Below are 19,773 nucleotides of genomic sequence, written 5' to 3'. Positions count from 1 at the left end.
CCTCTACTATCGTAGAGGTATGTAAGTTATGTATCCTCCACCTTTGCATGGAGTTGTCCTGGTGTTGTACTACCCAAGTGATCATTTATACTTGGTTCTGCCGATAGTTTTTTCGGCATTGAAACTCTATGGATGTCGATGGATTTCGACTAGAGTTTCATACCCAGCTATAAATTTAAAACTGGATTTACCATCTCCCGCTGAATTAACAAATTCGCCAGTAAAATAGCCTTTCAGCTTATTATCTTTGTAATTAACAATATTTAACAATATATAGTACACCACTTCGGCAATTCAATAGTAGAGGTATGTAAGTTTTGGTTCACTTAAAACCTTGATATTCCAGGTCTACCTACTCACTGATGAGACCTCAAAAAAGGTTGAAACCGGTCTGGGTTTTACATTATGAGAGAATATTAAAGTTAGTGATGGAGCTTGCTCCACCTTTGCATGGAGTTGTCCTGGTGTTGTACTATCCAAGTGATCATTTACACTTGGTTCTGCAGATAGTTTTTTCGGCATTGAAACTCTATGGATGTCGATGGATTTCGACCAGAGTTTTGTACCTGGCTATAAAATAAAACGAGATTTACCATCTCCTGCTGAATTAACAAATTCGGCAGTAAAATAGCCTCTCGGCTTATTATCTTTGTAATATTCAGTAAAATATTTGAAAATGAAAATAGGATAAGCAAAACAGCATGCTGAAGAGCCAACGGAATAAGTTTATAAGAGGGTGCTTAAGGGTTAAAGCTGTATAACTAAGAGGAAACCTCCACATAGCCTTTAAACGAATGCAGAGAACCGACCGGGGCTTCTAACCTAATGCCCATTCCTCATTGTCTTGTGGTGCACCCTGTTAGGTATCTACCTGGATACCAAACAAACAAGGATGGGCTGGCAATTTGAGATTTGGCCAACCAAATTGTATTCTTATTGGCTTAAACCACAAATAAAATGATGGTACAATGTGACACAATTTCAACCGAGCTGGGGCATCGCCCAGTTAAACAAGGCCCCATTGTTTTCACAAGGGGAATCAGGGTGAACAGTGAAAAGTCAGCTACTGGAAGAAATCCTGAAACACACTCCAACTCAACATCACCAAAGTTCAAGATCGGTACTATCAACATAAGAAGCGTGAATGGCAAAGAAATGGAGCTGGCTGAGGAATTGGATAAGCACCAGATCGATATAATAAGGGTGACCGAAACAAAAAAGACAAAAACTGGTCACATCTTTCTGAACAATAAATACAAAATGTTGTATTCAGGTAATAACAATCAGGAAAAAGAAGTAGCTATAGTATTGAACAAAAACACGAGGCTAATCTTGAATTTCAAGCAATATCAAGTAGAGTGATGTGGGCAAATATCAGAATGGGGAAACTGGACGGTGAGACTTATTTGTGCCTATGGTCCCACAGAAGACTCTACTAAGACAGAAGTGGAGGAATTTTATGAGGTTTTAGAGAACGCAATTGACACAATGAAAAAGGGAAAGTTGGTCCTTGTTGGGGATCTAACAGAATAGGAAATGATTGTCAGACATACAAAAATATTTTGGGAAAATTTGGAGAAAAGAGCAATGCTAATAATAATGGCAAATATCTGTTGGATTTCTGCTCAGGACATGGACTGGTTATTACTAACACGATGTTCCAACATAAATTTACTTACTTAATCCTCTTCACTTCATCTGGGAGCATAGGTCTTCTGCCACCATTTTCCACTGGACTCTGTTTTTTGTTTCTTCTTTTATTTGGTTCCAGTTTTTATTAATATTTGTTATTTCTTTCAGTATTGTTCTTTTCCATGTTTCTCTTGGTCTTCCTCATCTTTTACCCTGTGGGTTCCAGTCTAGAGCCTGTTTTACTATTATTTTATCTTCTTTCCTCAACACATGCCCCCAACCATCTCCATTTCCTTTCGTGTATCTGTTGCAACATGGGTTTCTGGTTTGTTTTCTGCCACAGTTCTTTCGTTTGATATTTGTTTTGGCCAATATATACAGCAATTCCTTGATTAGTGCGCCTAGTGTTTCTTTAAAACAGACGCATGAATTGAAAACGCACTAATCGAATATAATAACCTATGGGAAAATGTATAATTCGTTCCTCAGATTTCTTTTTTTGACCGTTAATTTTTTTTTATAAAAGAATTAGGATATGTCTCAGGGTCTAGTTAAAGGAAAACCATGAAGCTGAAAGGCAATAAAACATATTCAGAATATAAATTTATTATTATTCTTCTTAACAATGAATTCAACTAACGTAGTTTGGCAGGCTTTTTTTGTACAACCGACGGTATGGCCATATTGCCTCTTCTACTCTTCTGCAAATTTTACTGCTTCTCTCTTCATCAGAGTCAGCCTCTAAGCATTGCTGCTTGAAAACTTCGATTGTACGAAAAATATTTTTGAATTGTTTCTGTGAAATCTCTTTTGGCTGACTATCAGCGGTTAAATTTTCTTCATATTCTTCAGTATCTTCCCGCTGTGCATCTAAATTTAGCAGGTCAGAATCACTCAATTCTTCAGAATGAGATTTAATGAGCTCTTGGACGTTATCATTGAAGGGGAGAAAGAAATGAAGGATGTACGAATTGGTTGCCAACACGCGAAATCACGTGCTTTATAGATAAAATTTCCCAACTGTTATACAAGCAAAATAGTTATCACTTTAAAAACTACAATAATCATAAAAGAGAAGTTAATTTTCCGAAGCGTAATAATAAACAACTCATCCCAGAAGATGGATTGATTACTCTATTATTGAAATGGATTCTCCTTTTTGTGACATGTGTCAAAGGGGCTCAAATCTGCGGGCGTACTATAGCAGACAACATAAATTTTGGCAGTAAAAATTTGGAACATAGTGTACATGGAAGTAGTGTAGTACGCCATTAAAAATAACTTTGTAAAATGTTTTAAATTGGTAACTCAATTATTTCATTCTGGTGAATGATTTTTTAAAATAGTTAGCCATAAAAATGTATAGATCAAAAATTTTTAAAATCTGTAACATTTATTCTTAAGATAGGCGTACTAATCGAATTTGGGTTCCGAAAAAAAATGAAGCAATAATCGAAAATGCATTAATCGAGGGATTACTGTATTCCCAGTATCATTCTTAAACACTTGTTTAGAAAGACCTGGACATTGTTAACTATCTTTGTGTTTAACATCCATGTTTCTGATCCATACATTAGTATTGCCTTTACATTTGAGTTAAATATTCTCATTTTAGTTTTTATAAACAAATTCTTGTTTATCCAAATATTTCTAAGTTGGTTGAAAGTTGAATAAGCCAGCCATTTCCTTCTATTTATATCTTCAGTAATTCCTCCTTTTATTGATACTATTGAACCAAGGTATATAAACTGTTCTACTTCTTTAAGTGGTGTTTCTTCTTCTGTTATTTGTTTATTTTGTTTTGCATTTATTTTCATCAACATTGTTTTATTTTTATTATTCCTAAGACCAACTTTTTTTGGCTGTTTCTACAAGTGTTGTTTTTGTTTTATATGTTGGTGCTTCTGTGAAAGTAAGAAGATATCATCTACAAAATCTAGATTGTGGAGTTGGTTTTGAAGTAACCACTGTAATCCTGTATTTCCATGAGATACTTTCTCATCACCCAGTCTATGATAATTAAAAACATAGTAGGGGAGACTATACAACCTTGCCTTATTTTTGTCTTTGTTTTAAATGGTTCTGAGAGGGGGGGGGGCTTTGCAAAAATTAAAATATTTCACGGTCCCCTTCGAAAAAAAATCGTAATAGAGAGATATATTATTATAATATTTATTGTATTTATATTCAATACAAAACATACGCAGCGAATATTGCAAAAATGAAATGCATATATTACATTTTTTGCCTCTTACCATTTGGTTCTGTAGACGATGCGGGCTGTTCTGGTAAAATATGAAGTACTGTCCTTTTTTTTTTTTTTTGAGTCTGTTTCTGCTTCTTTTGAATGTTTGCGGGAATTTTTTTTATTTTTTATCAGCCACTTATCCATCTCAGGGTTAAATTTTTTAACGTAGAATAGATCAAATAATATCACCGCTTACCGATACTGGCACACCACAGACTGATAACATGAAATTAGTGAATATTACCTGAATAAGGGACTTTCCAGACCAGGAACATTTTTCTCTTTTGTGACTTTTCTCCCTTTACGGTAATTAAGCCTAATGCAAAACAGACAGCAAAGGCAGGTTATTAAAACGTGCATATGATTGGTGCGATATTAACAAAAGATCGCGCAACCGAATGATAAAAGCATAGCTGACAATTGAGTTGAAATGCTAACTCTCTTCAACCGAATTCCATATGTGAACCTGCCATAACATTCATTATATATATATATATATATATGTTAAAAATACCAAGCAATTTTAAACATGGTTTTAACCAGGTTTAAAATTGCTTGGTATTTTTAACATTTATTATACCCAAGGTAAAATACTTTCTACATTTATATCTCCTCCTGAGATTTTTATTTAATAAGGTTTAAACACCTTATAGTAACTTGTTCTAGTAAAATACTTATAAGCTCTGTATTACTAAAACCTTGGTATTTCTAGCCTGGCTCCCACTGATGAGACCTCAATAAAGGTCGAAACCGGTTTGGGTAGTGGCCCCTTGCCTTTAATACAAAACATCATACATCCCCTTCTTGGAGATGTGTTTTGGCATTAAGGGTAAATATTAAGATTAGTGATCAGAGCTTATGCCACCTTTACCACGAGTTGCCTTGGTCTTGCACTACCTGTAGGATCAGCTAGACTTGCATCACTTGCAGGCACAAACTTGACTTGTTTGTCTGTTTGCTTACTTGGGAAATGGAGTAAAACCAGGTTTAAAATTGCTTGGTATTTTTAACATTTATTATACCCAAGGTAAAATACTTTCTACATATATATATATATATATTACTTAGTTCTAACACTTTTACGAATTTTAACACGTTCGGTTGTATTTTATTGCTGCCTTGGGAAATCGAACTCACACACATCTAATTAATAACAGTAGTTTTTAGTTAGATACAGTGTTTGCCCATGCAACATATGGTTTTGTTTCAGTCTATACAGCATAGTTTCTGTATGAAGGGACATGTGATTCATTAATTAATGTGTTTTTATCCCAGTTGTCTCTAATTGCACTATTTGTTGAGAAATATATTACACAGACTCCTCATACCTTATTCACTGGCATAATAAAAGTACTTGTTTTTATTGCCTCCACAGTATAGTGGCTGTTAGGGAGAGCGTGTTGTTTACCACTACAAGCAAGTTACTCTCTCCCCACATGAACTTGTTTAACCTTTTTTTCATGTGTGAAGTATATGCGAAACTTTTATTGGTAACAGAAAACTAGCTCGGCTGACAGTGATAATATAAAATGAGTTTTGATATGTTTATAAAGTCAATATTAACAGTCCCTGATTACGAACACGTGATGAAAGGGACAAGATTTGGAGCTTCCCTGGAGAGCATTCAAAGTAAATACAATTAACCACTGCTTTGAAATGAAACATACGAATAAGCAATATTTACTAATATTCATTAAGTGCCGAAATACGCAGGAAGCAAAGTTTGTGAACCAACACCAATGTTTGAATTTTTCCATTAAAATATAAAAAATAACAAAAAAGAAATAATAAATAATAAAAGTTAAATACGTTTCTTTTAAAATAAAAAAAATCTACTTAGTCTTAAAACATTTTAAATTTGTTTTCATTATTTCACGGCCCCCCTCAACAAAACCTATGTCCCCCAAGGGAGCCATGGCCCACAGTTTGGGAAGCGCTGCTCTATAGGGGCCAATATGGTTTTGTTAAAGGTCGATCCTGCCTTAGCAATTTATTAGCTTTTTATAATAGAATGACATCTGAGTTGGACAAAGAAAATGGCTACACGGTGGTACTTCTGGATTTTGCTAAGGCTTTTGACAGGATACCTCATGGAATACTGTTGTACAAATTGGAGCAGATGGGGATGGATACTAAACTGGTGATATGGATAGGAGAATGGCTCAGGGAGAGATACCAGAAGGTGGTGTATGGAGTAGCAGAGTCCAGAATGAGGCAGGTGACTAGTGGTGTGCCTCAGGGCTCTGTGCTTGGGCCATTATTGATAAATCTATACATAAATGATATAGGAAATGGCTTAAAGGGAGATATTCAGTTGTTTGCTGATGCAAAGTTGGGTAGCACAATAAAAAATCAAGCTGATGTTGACAGTTGCAGGATGATTTAAGTAAGCTGGTAAAATGGGCAAAAGGAAATGGATGTCAGTTCAATGTGGAAAAGTGTAAAGTTATGCATTTTGGGATTAAAATATTACCAGCTGTGTGCTACATTGATGGAATGGTACCCCAAGGGATTGATGAGGCTAGGGACTTAGGGGTGTTGGTAGATAGGGAGATGAAGTTCAGGGGATACATTGCTAAGGTGTCCAAGATTGCACATAGGATTACTTGGTTATTGAGGAACACACTAACATCCAGAGATAAAGTGGTTATTATTTCCCTTTATAAAGCGTTGATACTTCCACATTTGGATTACTGTGCTCTGGTCTGGTCACCTGGATTCCTGGGAGATGAGGAGGTTGTGGAAAGGGTTCAGAAGAGAGTGACTAAGTTGGTGAGTGATGTAAAAATGCTCCCTACATTGATAGATTGAAAGCTTGTGGATTGCAGAGGTTGGCTGATAGGTGGAGAAGAGGGGATATGATAGAAACATTTAAATTACTAAGAGGTTTTTATAAGATTGATGCAGGGGAAACATTTCAGCTGTGTTGATAGTGATGAAAGAACAAGAGGTCATCCCTGGAAATTAAGGAAAAGTGTGGTTAACAAGGGTGTGAGAACGAGGTTTTTCACCTGGAGGGGGGGTGAATGGGTGGAATGCATTGCCTGACTTAGTTGTAAGTTCTTCATATGTAAACGAATTCAAGAAGAGATATGATAGATATTGTTGTTTTGATAGGTTGGGTCTCCTGGATTAGTCTACTGACTCCATGGAGATACCGTAATAATAATAATAATATTAAGCAATACTTGGTTTAAGTTGTAAGTCACCAGTTAGAATTGAAAGAAGTACAGGAAGATGGTTTGATAATAAATCTGTTGTCAGGGATGTACATTATCCCCTATGTTATTCTTTATCTATATGGATCACATTATGAAGGAAAGTGGTATTAAACCTCTCAAAATTAGAGATATTAACTTTATGTAGATGATGTTATACTTCTAAATAAATCCGCTCAAGTTTGCAAGATTCCCAGACTAAATTGAATAACTGTTGTAATAGATATGGTATGAAGGTCAGCAATAAAAAGACAAAGACAATGAAAATAGGCAGAACATTGAAAATATCAACTGCACTGTGAATGGAACAAGTAAAACATTTCGACTACTTAGGCACAATTTTTAGTGAAGAATTTTAGAATTTTTAGTAAATTAAATATTGAAATAGACAACAGAATCAACAAAGAAGCAGGTATTGTAGAAAGTCAACTGAATAAATTTATATGGAATAAGTGAGAAATCAGTCAAAACACTAAATTAGTTGTATATAAGAATTTTGAATACAAGACAGTATTCAAATCAATTTTAACTTATGGATCTGAGAGCTGGGTTAGAAATAAAACACTTGACCAAAGACTAGAGACCACAGATATGAGTGTCCTGAGAAAGATTAGGGGTGAGAATAGATGGCAATATGATATTAAAAATGAGGATATTAGGAAAGAACTTGGCATTGTTACCATCCATCCAGGAATTTCTTAGCAGAGCTAATCTCAGGTGGTATAATCACTAAAACAGAATGGGAAAGGAAAGATTAGCAAAACAAGTGTTCTCTGCCAGTTTGGCAGGGGAAAAAACCCACAGGATAAACAAGACATAGGTGGATAGATAGAGTAAAAAAATTGCCTTAGAAGATAGAAATATAGGATCTGATAATGCTGTTGGAGTCTTGATAGATAACAGGTTGATTTGGAGGAAAATTGTTGATAGGAAGTTAATAATGATGTAAGTTCTTCATGTAGTACTATCATAATATCTTATACACCCCCCATGTCAGGATTTTGATGATGATGATGATGATGAGATAAGATTCATTACCAAAATACTTAAATAAATTGATCTTCAAATCAATTTTAACTTATAGGTTCTGCAAGTTGGGTTAGAAATAATAGTTGATCAAAGATCGGCTGTGTTATTATCAATTTTGTTATTTCCAATTTAGACTCAACTGTTTGCTGACTTGGAACTATCAGGGATATGACAGTTCTGATTAAAATTACGATTTTTATCAGATTATTGTTATATTATTCTAAGTTGGAAGTAAGGTTAGAAAGGAACTTAACATTATTATGTTTCAGAATGTGTGAGCAGACCTGTTCTATGGTATTTTATCCACTCAAACAGAATGCAGTATAGTCTTGATGTTCTTGGATTCTAATTAAAGCAGAACAGCCAGTATGTCCAAATTTTAATTTATTTTTTTATCTATGCAACTTTTACAAATGCTAAGATGAACTAATCGATACAAGGGTCTTGTGTGAGACTTGAAAGTTCATTGCCACTCCATGTTAGAAACATCCTTACTTATATGACAGCCATCTTCAGTCATATTGCATGTGTCAGAAGATAAATTCCCATTCAAGAAGTACCCTGGGGTTTACATAATATGATATTACTTTTATGGCTTTCTTGTAATAAGGCATGTAGGCTAAATGTTCTACATGCTACAAGATTCTGGAGATTAGAGAACATGAACACAAAGGTGGTATAGAATGTAGCAGAATAACTGAGCGAGTATCAAGATCAACTATTATTGTCTAAAAATTGGACATCCCCCCCCCTTTTTTTTTTAAGATAGGTTCTTTTGATAAACTTTTTAGACTCAATGCAGGTATAGACCTTCAATACATAAGACATATTTATGCTTAATGCTTTAACACATTAATGCTTACTGATAATTACTGGCAAATATGATGCATTGATGTGTTTGTGATCAAGTATGTAACAGAATGTAAAGTCAAGTATGTAAATATTTGTCAAGTCAAGGTGAGTAAGTATGTAACTGACAGACCACAGTTTTCTTTGTCATGAAATAGATTTGCATAAAATTTAATGAAAATGCAGTTTAAAATCTTAGATGTGTGTAATTATCGCTATTCTATAGGAACTGTTTTTTTTTTTTTTAAATTCACTCTTTTTATTTTCAGGTAAGTTCTTCTCTAGGACTTGTGTATGTTACCACCAAATATGGGCTTCTTCACCTCTTTGACTTGGAAACTGGTACTGCTCTTTGCAGCCATACCATTTGTCCAGACATTGTCTTTGCAACTGTGTTAAAGAAAGATACACAAGGAATATTGGCAGTATCTAGAAATGGACAGGTACATGTTTTAACATATAATATTATGAATTAATTTCAGATTTTTATTAATAAATCTTCTCTTTTGAACTGACTGAGAGTTGTCACATTTATCAAAAAAACAGTATTAATGAAATTGCTGTTTACTTAGTTATTTAATCCCTTCTTATGGAGAGAGAAGCAGGTAAACAAATAAGTAGTTATTGTTTTTGAATCACCACAGCTACAGTAGCTTGATTTTGAAGGAAATCATTTTCATCTTTCAGTGGTATTGGAAAATATCACAATAAGCTAGAGCGTTTTGCATGTAGCATTCTGAAATAGTGTCTTTCATAACATTTAGTTCCCACCTGCAGAAGGCTGTAAACCAGTAGCACTTTAATATCATTGGCGAGTTAAGGATTGGATAATCCAGAATCATACTCAATGAAAATCATTTACAATTTTTTATTTGTTTAGTACTTCTATTTGTTAAAAATATTTATTTACTTGCTGATATTTCATTGGCTTTGTACCCATCATCTTCAGAGCAAATTTTAGATTTGCTCTGAAGATGATGTTCTCACAGCTTTCAAATTTAAGCTATTCTCACAGCTTAAATTTGAAATGGAAAACAAATAACTAAAGTCCTAATCAGCACCATCTATTGTGATTACAGAGATAGCCAGCTCCAATTAGGATTTTAGTTCTTTGTGTTGTCCATTAGTTTCCAAGTGTGATCACTTATTTTCCTCTTACTCTCCATGTATTGAAAATTTTCTTGTGTGTCAATCTTATAGAATCCCTTTATTAACTTATAAGTTTATATCATATACCCAGTGGCATACCCAGAGGGAGGCAGCCCACCCTGGGCACCAAGCTGAATGGAGGCCAAAAGCATGGAATATCATTACTATTCACCAGATGTTTGTATAAACATTTTTGTATCGTTTTCAATTCTTAAAAATTATTTAATATTATTGATATTCGTAAATAATTTTATTTTTAATTTGGTGCTAAATACGACATACATATACAATATGTAGATAGTTAATTCGAATTCAAATCAAAACGTGCAAATTTTGTTTAGTCACTTTTGTATTATTTCAATGTCAAAGCTAGAATGCGTATAGCATTCTAATTTACAGTTAGTGGGGATGAAGTGGTGTGGTGCTAAGACAGAAACACGCATGATCTTGATTGAAAACAACCAATAAACTTGACTATTTTAAAATTTAAAATTTTATTGTTTTAAAGCCAATCAAAGCAAGCCGAAGACCAGCGGAACAATTTCATAGAAAAATCACACATTATTTATCCAAACGTATAAGTGTACACATTCATATTTTTGTGTTTATAGTTGGTGATAGAATACTGTGTGTTGAAAATAGGCTGATTATAAACAAACTTTGAAGAAGAAATATTTTTGTGTTTGTACTGCGTAGTAGATACAGTCATGAGTACAGTTTTTAAAAGTACAAATTTAAAACTTTTTTCTATTATTTGTTGATTTGCTTCTGATCGATACAATCTATACTAGTCAAACACTAATCAAATCCTGTTTTAAAAAATTATAGGAACATGAAACGACAAAGCCAAAGTGGGTATCAAAGAAGAAAAATTTTTAAAAAAGTGAAAGAAGAAAAAGCTGTTACAAATATATTTAGAGCTATTGTAAAATACATAATGCCAGTGACTTAAGGTGCTAAATTGAAAATTTGGGTGCTGAAGGGTCAAAGCTGTATAACTGAGAGGAGACCTCCACATAGCCTTTAAAGGAATGCGGAGAACCGACCAGGGTTTCTGACCTAATGTTTAATCCTCACCTTCTCGTGGTGCACCCTGTTGGGTATCTACCTGAATACCGAACAAATGAGGATGGGTTGGCAATTTGGGATTTAGCCGACCAAATTGTATTCTTATTGGCTTAAACCCAGTATAGAAAATGATGGTACAACATGACAAAATTTCATGCCGACTGGGGAATTGCCCGGTTAAACAAGGCCCCCGTTGTTTTTGCCAGGGAACAAGGGCGAACAGCGAAAAGTCAGCTACTGGAACAAATCTGAAAACAAATCCCAACTCAATATCACTGGAGTTAAAGATCAGTACTATCAACATAAGAAGCCTGAATGGCAAAGAAATGGAGCTAGCTGAGGAAATAGATAAGTACCAGATCGACATAATAGGGGTGACTGAAACAAAAAAGACAAAAACTTCTGACATCTTTCTGAGCAATAAATACAAAATGTTATATTCAGGCAATGACAATCAAGGAAAAGAAGGAGTAGCCATAGTATTCAACACAACATATGAAGCTAATCTTCTTGAATGGCAGGCAGTCTCAAGTACATGATGTGGGCAAATATGAGAATGGGGAACTGGACAATGAGACTTATTTGTGCTTACGGTCCCACAGAAGGTTCTACTAAGGTACAAGTGGAGGAATTTTTTGAGGCTTTAGCAAAAGCAACTGACACAATAAAAAAGGAAAAGTTGGTCCTTGTTGGGGATCTAAATAGCAGAGTAGGAAATGATTGTCAGATATACAAAAATATTTTGGGAAAATTTGGAGAAAAGAGCAAAGCTAAAAATAATGGCAAATACCTGTTGGATTTCTGCTCAGGACATGGACTGGTTATTACTAACACCATGTTCCAACATAAAAATGTGCAGAAATTCACATGGAGAGAAGAGGCAAGGAATAAGAAAAGTCTCATTGACCATGTTATTGTTGATAGTGATGTTTTCTCCCAGTTGCAGGACACCAGAGTGTACAGAGAATTTGAAATTGGAAGCGATCACTATTTAGTCTTGAGCAGGATAAAATTGAATTTTATATTGAAAAGAATGACGTAAGAAAGTTTTAAAGCGAATAAAAGTTGAGCAGCTCTCAGATGTGAACTGTAGACTAAAATACACAAAGATTATTGAAGAAAAAATGAAAGAGGTTGAGAACAAGAACCAAACCTTGGAAATTCAGTGGCAAACCTTGAAGAAAACCCTGATTGATTCTGCCAGAGAGGCATGTGGTGAGGTTGTCTGCAAGGATAGAAAAATCAGAACTACATGGTGGACACAGGAAGTTAAAGAGGCAGTGAAAGAAAAGAAGAAAGCATATCAAAAGTTCCTGGCAAATAAGTCAGCTTATGCTCTTAGAGAATACAGAAACATATGTAAGAAAGTTAACACGGTGTAAAACTAGCTAACAAAAGTCATGGGAGGACTTTGGCAAGAATTCTGGAAGTTGTTGAAGAAGCTTAGAAATGGAAGAAAGAGTGCTGTAAAAGGAGTTAGAGATGATAAAGGTGACATGAAAACAGGAGAAAAAGATATCCAAAAGTATGGAGTAATTACTTCGAAAAATTGCTAAATCAAACAAGCAGTGATAGCACAGTGGTAAAAAAACACTCAACAGCCATACAGTCAGGAATACGTATCCATATTTGAAGTAGAAAAAGCAATCAAAGGCTTGAAATGTGGAAAGGCAGCAGGAGTAGATGATATTCAACCAGAAATGCTGAAATATGGTGGTATAAAAGTCGTACAGTGAACTGCACTGCACAGTTCTGAAGGCCTGGACAGAGGGGCAAATTCCCGATGATTGGAGTAGAGCTCTAATAGTATCCATATATAAAAAGAAAAATTAAACTGAATGTGAGAATTACAGAGGTATTTCCCTACTGAATGTTTCTGGCAAGATTTATGCCAGTATACTTGAGAAACGGTTGAGAAGAATTGTGGAAGAAACGCTTGGTGAAGAACAAGCTGGATTCAGGCCAAATAGAGACTGTCAGGATCAGATCCTCACTTTACGAGAAATAGTTGAGAAGGCATGGGAATATAACAAAGATCTGTATTTAAGTTTTGTTGATCTGGAAAAGGCATATGACAAGGTGCCAAGAGAAAGGCTATTCAATATGCTACAGTTATATGGTTTAAATTGGGCATTATATCAAGCAATACTTGGTCTTTATTTGAGTTGCAAGTCAGCAGTTAGAATTGAAGGAAGTACAGAAAGATGGTTTAATGTTAAATCTGGTGTGCGACAAGGATGTATGTTATCCTCTCTGTTATTCATTATCTATATTGATCACATTATGAAGGAAAGTGGTATTAAACATGATATCATAATTGGAAATGTTAATATATGCTCTCTGCTTTATGTGGACAATGTTATACTTCGAAATGAATCCGTTACAAGTTTACAAGATTCCCTGACTAAATTGAATAGCTGTTGTAATAGATATGGTATCAATAAAAAGATAAAGACACTGAAAATAGGTTGAATTGTTGAAAATGTCAACTGCATTTAGAATGGAAAACTTATAGAACAAGTAAATCATTTCAGCTGCTTAGGCACGATTTTTAGTGAAGATGGTAAATTAAATATGGAAATAGACAACAGAATCAACAAAGCTGGTATGGTAGTCAGTCAATTGAATAAATTCATATGGAATAAGAGAGAAATTAGTCGGAACACTAAATTAGCTGTATATGTTCAAACCAGTTTTATTTATTGATCTGAGAGCTGGGTCAGAAGTAAAACACTTGTCCATTAATGTGACCAGGAATGCATTAGCAGAGCTAACCTCAGGTGGTATGGTTACTTAAACAGAATGGGCGAGGAAAGATTAGCAAAACAAGTGTTCTCTGCTAGGTTGGGCAGGAAAACGACTCAGAGGAAGACCAAGATATAGGTGGATTGATTATGGTAACAAGTGCTTTAGACGATAGCAATATAACATCTGATAATGTTGGAGTCTTGACAAGTAACAGACTGATTTGGATGAAAATTGCAGATAGAAAGTTAGTAATGATGTAAATTTTTCATGTAGTACTATGATATCCTGTACATCCCTTGATGATACATGTCAGGAATTTGATGATAATGCCAGCGACATCAGTTTCAACCATAGCAGGTGAAATATAAAAAATAGTGTTGGAAGAACGGCAAGAAATGGAAGATACTTTGGAACAAATAATCCAACAGGATAAGAAAAATATTGATGATGAAAAGAATATTGAACTTAATACGACGGAAACAATAGAATAACAAGTAAAGAACGTGAATAGTAAGGAAATGGAATGGATATATACAAATGAAATATTCTGCGATGTTGCTGCTTTGTCAATCCCAGTACCAGTTGAAATTAAAATTGATATTATTAAGCAAGGAAGTGAAGTATTTGAAAATAAATATGGACCTTTTGATGCAACAAATAGATATGGAATAGAAATTAAAGGAAATTGTCGCCAACTTACAAAATCATGGTTTTATAAAGAACTACTAAATGGCGAAAATGTTCTTAGAACTTGGATGGTTTATTCTCAGGCAGCAAAAAAAATGATACTTTTTGTTACCGTTTATTTGCATGCAGCTATACAACTAGAGTATTGATTTTTGTGAATGGTTTTAATAAATGGTGGAAATTAAATCCAAAGATTTTGCAACATGAAACTTTGAAACAATATCTTAATTGCTTAGAAATGTGGAAAACTTGAGCAACAAGTTTAAAATTGAATAAGAGTATAGATCAAGTTACTCAAGATCAAATTTTTAAGGGGAAAAAAGAATGAAGGATGTTTTGAAGAGAGTTTTGGATGGAATTCTCTTGTTAGCTTGTTAAAATCTTTCTCTTTGAGGTCATAGAGAAGATTTGTCAGTGACAAATAAAGGAAATTTTTTGGAATTAATTCAGTTTCTATCTCATTATGACCCTGTTCTAAAAGAACATTTATTAAGAACTGAACATTCTGCTTTACATAATAGGAGATACAGCTCATACTTACCTCCCAGAATCCAAAATGAATTCATAAATTTACTAGGAAACCATGTAAAAGACAAAATATTGGCAAACATAAAAAAGGCTAAATAATATAGCATCTTTTTCAATAGTACTCCTGATGTATCTCACATGGATCAAATGTATGAAGTTATCAGCTATGTGCACATAGAAAATGGAAAACTTGAAGTAAGGTAGTCATTCTTAGGTTTTTTTCTATCTCAGGAAAAAATGCAAATGATAATACTTGTGATATTCTGAAGAAATTAGAAGAGGACACACTTGACATCGACCTATGCCGTAGCCAGGGATATGATAATGCTGCAACAATGTCTGGAACTCCTAGTGGAGTTCAATGTAAAATAAAAAGTATCAATTCTAAAGCATTATTTATGCCATTTGCAAATCACTCATTTAATCTTTGTGGAGTTCATACTTTTGGAAGCATTTCTACTTGTGTAACATTTTTTGCAGTTTTGGAAAACTTATATTCATTTTTTTCAAGTTCAACTCACCATTGGAAAGTATTGAAGGAAAATGTAGGACTAACATTAAAAAGATTATCAGACACAAGATGGAGTGCTCACTATGAAGCAGTTCATACTGCAAGATATAATATCGAAAAGTTAATTTTAAGTTTAGAAGCACTATGTGATATAAAAGAAAATATTGACATACAAGAATCAGCTCAAAATTTACTTGGTCCAATTTGCAATTTTACTTTTTTGTGTTATCTGTCTTTTTAGAATGAAGTTTTAGAAGAAGTAATGGTACTCAAAAATACATGCAAACTAGTGGAATAAGTTTAGAAAAATTTAGTGCAAGATTTGAAAATCTGAAACTCTTTCTTGAAAATGAATGAGAAGGAATGGTGAATAGAGCAATCGAATATACAACAACAAAATGCGATAAATTGGACATTCCCCAAAAAAAAGGGGGTGGGGGTAGAAAAAGGCTAAAAATAAAAATGCTGGGAGAGTTCTTGGACGATGTTGGTCTTACCCTTCAAGAGGAGGTGAGAAGATTAATGTTTGTGTGCCTCAATTGCTTTTTTTCTAGAATTATGTAGCCATAACAAAGCAATGGATGAAATAATGACGATTTTTAAGGTACTACAACCCACTGTTTTAATACATGACACAGAAAAAGATTTTGAAAATTTGAATCTACAATTTAACAAATGTGTATGATGATTTTCGAAGCGAAGATATAATTCCTGAAATAAAAAGACTTCAGTGACATCTAACAGCTGTTAATATCTCCAAACAAGAAGCAGAAAAATGGACAGCTCTTCAATTATTACAATTATTGTAGAATGGGATTTTGTGGAATCTCTTCCAAATATTTCACTGTGTTTACGATTTTTTTTTAACTATTTGTTTATCAGTGGCTTCTTGTGAAAGAAATTTTTCTAAATTAAAATTAATAAAAAGTTACCTGCAGTCCAATATGACAGAAGAGAGACTAAGTAATTAACTACTTTCTATAGAAAATAATTATGCCAGCAAGATAGATAAACTTTGACAAAGTTATTGAACATTACATTAATGTTAAGTGCCGCAGAATGTAAGATAAAATGTGTGTTGAAAGTTAAAACAGATTTGGGGGGGGGGGGGGCAAAAATGTTGCCCCGGATACCAAAGAGTCTGGGTATGCCACTGCATATACTCACTCCACTGCCTGGCAGGTAGACTCTGCAAACTCCTACACACACACACACACACACACACACACACACACACACACACACACACACACACACAGTCTACTGCTGCTTCTTGATCTTATGATTGCAGTACTTATAAAGCAGGATTACATGCCATTTAACTTGCACTTGTGCACTTAATAGAAAACTCTATGATTTATACAGATTCATTGAGTTATTTACAGGCTGTCTCTTCTCCTTTGTGCAGTCCACATCCAGTGCTTTGTAAGGTTCTACTACTGTTCTATAAAGTGAAGACTTAATTTTGATGTTCGATTGTGGTGGATTCCTCTGCAGAATGGGGATCTGTAGAGGAATCCAATAACTGTAACTGATCTAGCAGATGCAGCTGCTAAATCAGCTCATACTTTTTTACATACTGTTTGTCAGTCCAATATACAGGATGCAGACAGTTCAGATCAAAACTAATTACCCAATGCCAATTCATTATAGCAGGAAGCACTAACAAATAAATTGCACAAGATTAAGCCTGAAATTCAGCATTGGCAGTCTAGTCAATGTTAACAAAAGAGAGGAAGTTATTCTTGTGCGGCATCATATAGGTTACAGTCATCTTACATGTTCTTTTTTACTAAAAGCTAATGACCTGCTTACTATCACTTCAGCCGATATTTGAAGATGTAGACTGCCCTAATTACTTAGCCAAGATATTAGTTTCAACACTCAAGGAAGTGGTAGGTTATTCCCCTCCTCTATAAAGAACACACACTTCATAAACAAAATTAAAAACATAATGCTCAACAAAGATGATTCATTAGTCAGTTTTGACATTTCTGCCCTTTTCACAAATGTCCCAATCAGTGACACAATTCTTCTCTTACAGAACAAATTTCTGCTTGATATTTTATGGCGCTCTTTGCCCATATACTACATTCAGGTTACTTTGTATGACAAAATGATTTTTACCTACAAAAAGAAGGTACTGCTATGGGCTCATCACTATTTCCCCCACCCCCAATTGCTACCTTTTTACATACAAGCTTTTGAGCAGCGTGCTCTAGATTCCTTTACTTTAAGGTCTACAGTTTGGCTTAGATATGTTGATATTTTTGTTATCTGGCCACATGGCTAAGCCTTAAACACTTTCTTCAGCCACCTGAACAAATAACATGTGCACATAAAATTAAAATTTTCTTTTGAAATTAAAAATCAAAACTCGCTTCCTTTCCTAGATACAGTGGTCAGTGTCTTCCTCAGGCAGTCCATCCTTCACTGTATACTGCAAGCCTACACATACCAGCCAATATATACATGTTAACTCTTATCACCACCATTCACAAAAACTTAGTCGTTAACGCCCTCATAAACAAAGTTATAACAATTTGGTCTAATGAACTAGCTCTTAAACAGAAAATGACAAATTATTACCAATACATTTATAAATAATAGCTATAGTAAAATTACCATCAATAAAATTCTTCATAACACTTCATCAAAAAATGCATATAATATAGCTATCTCATACATTAAAAGGTTATCAAATAAAATAAATAGATTTGTACACCATTACAATCTTAATGCTACTTTCAAACTACCTATAAAATTAAAAAACATATTCAACTCTTCCAAGGATCCTCCCTCTTGGCCCACCCTGGTTCTATAAAGAACCAGGATTCAATTTTTAAAAAATTTAACGTTTTTTAAAATTGGGGTATATTATATCCATTGCACCTGTAACTTACCTTATATTGGTGAAACTGGATGCACAGTTCCTATCTATTAAAAAAAAAAAACATAAATGACACATTAAATTTCACAGTTTTGGTAAAGTAGGCCTCTCGGATCACTCTTAGCACTCTACACCAAACTGATTGGAAAGGTACCTGTTCCTTACATCACGAAAAAACCTGGTACGAACATAAAGAAGCCTGGAACATTTTGATCAACCATCTTATTCTTAACAATAATACAATAATGGTAGCATAAAAGTCCCAAGAATATGGATGGCACACATTCAGCCCATTTAAGTTTAAGAATTCCAGCAAACCTTTACTTCAGGACTCTAAGCAATAATTTCAGCTCTTATTGGTCACCATCTATACCAGTGGTTCTTAACCTTTTCAAAGTCATGGAACTCTTTTGATTATAAGAAAAATTTGGGGAACACCAAAAGCATTAGGGTCATAAAACTAACAATAAAAATATGCATGAACTTGCCTTTCATAAAAATGGAACTTATTTTAATGCAATACTTGAGCTTGTCGGTTTTTGTAGATTTCTGCAATATCAGGTCCAATATGTGATATAGCTACCCTCATCTCTTTATCTATATTAGTAAGTCTTTCACGGTTTTTAGTTTTTATATTGGTTAATATTGTGGAGAGAGCTGGATATTTGACTTCAACAAAAATCCAAAATTCCTCAAGAGTTATTTCAGAGAATTTCATTTTTAGAGTATGATCCATTGACAAGGTAACTAATTGTTCTTCTTGTAACGAAAAATTCACAACTTGATGTATTAACTGTGCCAAATGAATTTCATATCCAGTCATAATTGTGTGTATTTAAGGAAGGAAAGTAACTTGAAATCTTTTCTTCCAATGTTGTTAAATGTTCTGTTATAATGGAAATAATTCCCTCAGTATTTTTATTATGGAGCAAAGGAAACATAACTACTGTATTTTTTTCTAATATGTGGTTTTTCCAACGAGATACTTGTTTCTGAAAAGCTGACAATTTGTTATTGGATGTCAAAATATTTTCATTTTTCCCTTGGATACTTGTATTAACGCTATTTAAGTAATTAAAAATATTGGCTAAATATGCCATTTTAGCACACCAAATATCCTTTTGAAGACATTTTACAAAAGCATCTGTACCTTCATTTTGAATAAAGGCCAATTATTCATTCTTAAGTTCTAAAATTTGGAATAGCACTTTACCCC

The 19,773-nt window shown here is 34.0% G+C and overlaps 1 protein-coding gene across 3 annotated transcripts in view; it reads left to right on the top strand.

The window, feature by feature from the left end:
• Positions 1-19,773, top strand: part of LOC150110032 (clathrin heavy chain 1-like) — a 244,312-nt gene that overhangs the window by 211,577 nt on the left and 12,962 nt on the right. For all 3 annotated transcript variants that reach the window (XM_090390818.1, XM_090390808.1, XM_090390827.1), the window contains exon 9: positions 9,246-9,419. In XM_090390818.1, the coding sequence (XP_090246944.1) occupies positions 9,246-9,419 (174 nt within the window). The remainder of the gene's footprint in view (positions 1-9,245; positions 9,420-19,773) is intronic.

The sequence above is a fragment of the Typopeltis vanoorti genome, chromosome 1 (assembly GCF_054136105.1).
Source record: "Typopeltis vanoorti isolate ZY-2024b chromosome 1, IOZ_Tvanoo_1.0, whole genome shotgun sequence".
NCBI classification, from domain to species: domain Eukaryota; kingdom Metazoa; phylum Arthropoda; class Arachnida; order Uropygi; family Thelyphonidae; genus Typopeltis; species Typopeltis vanoorti.
The sequence above is the reverse complement of the archived record's forward strand: the minus strand, read 5'-3'. Positions and strand labels throughout refer to the sequence as shown.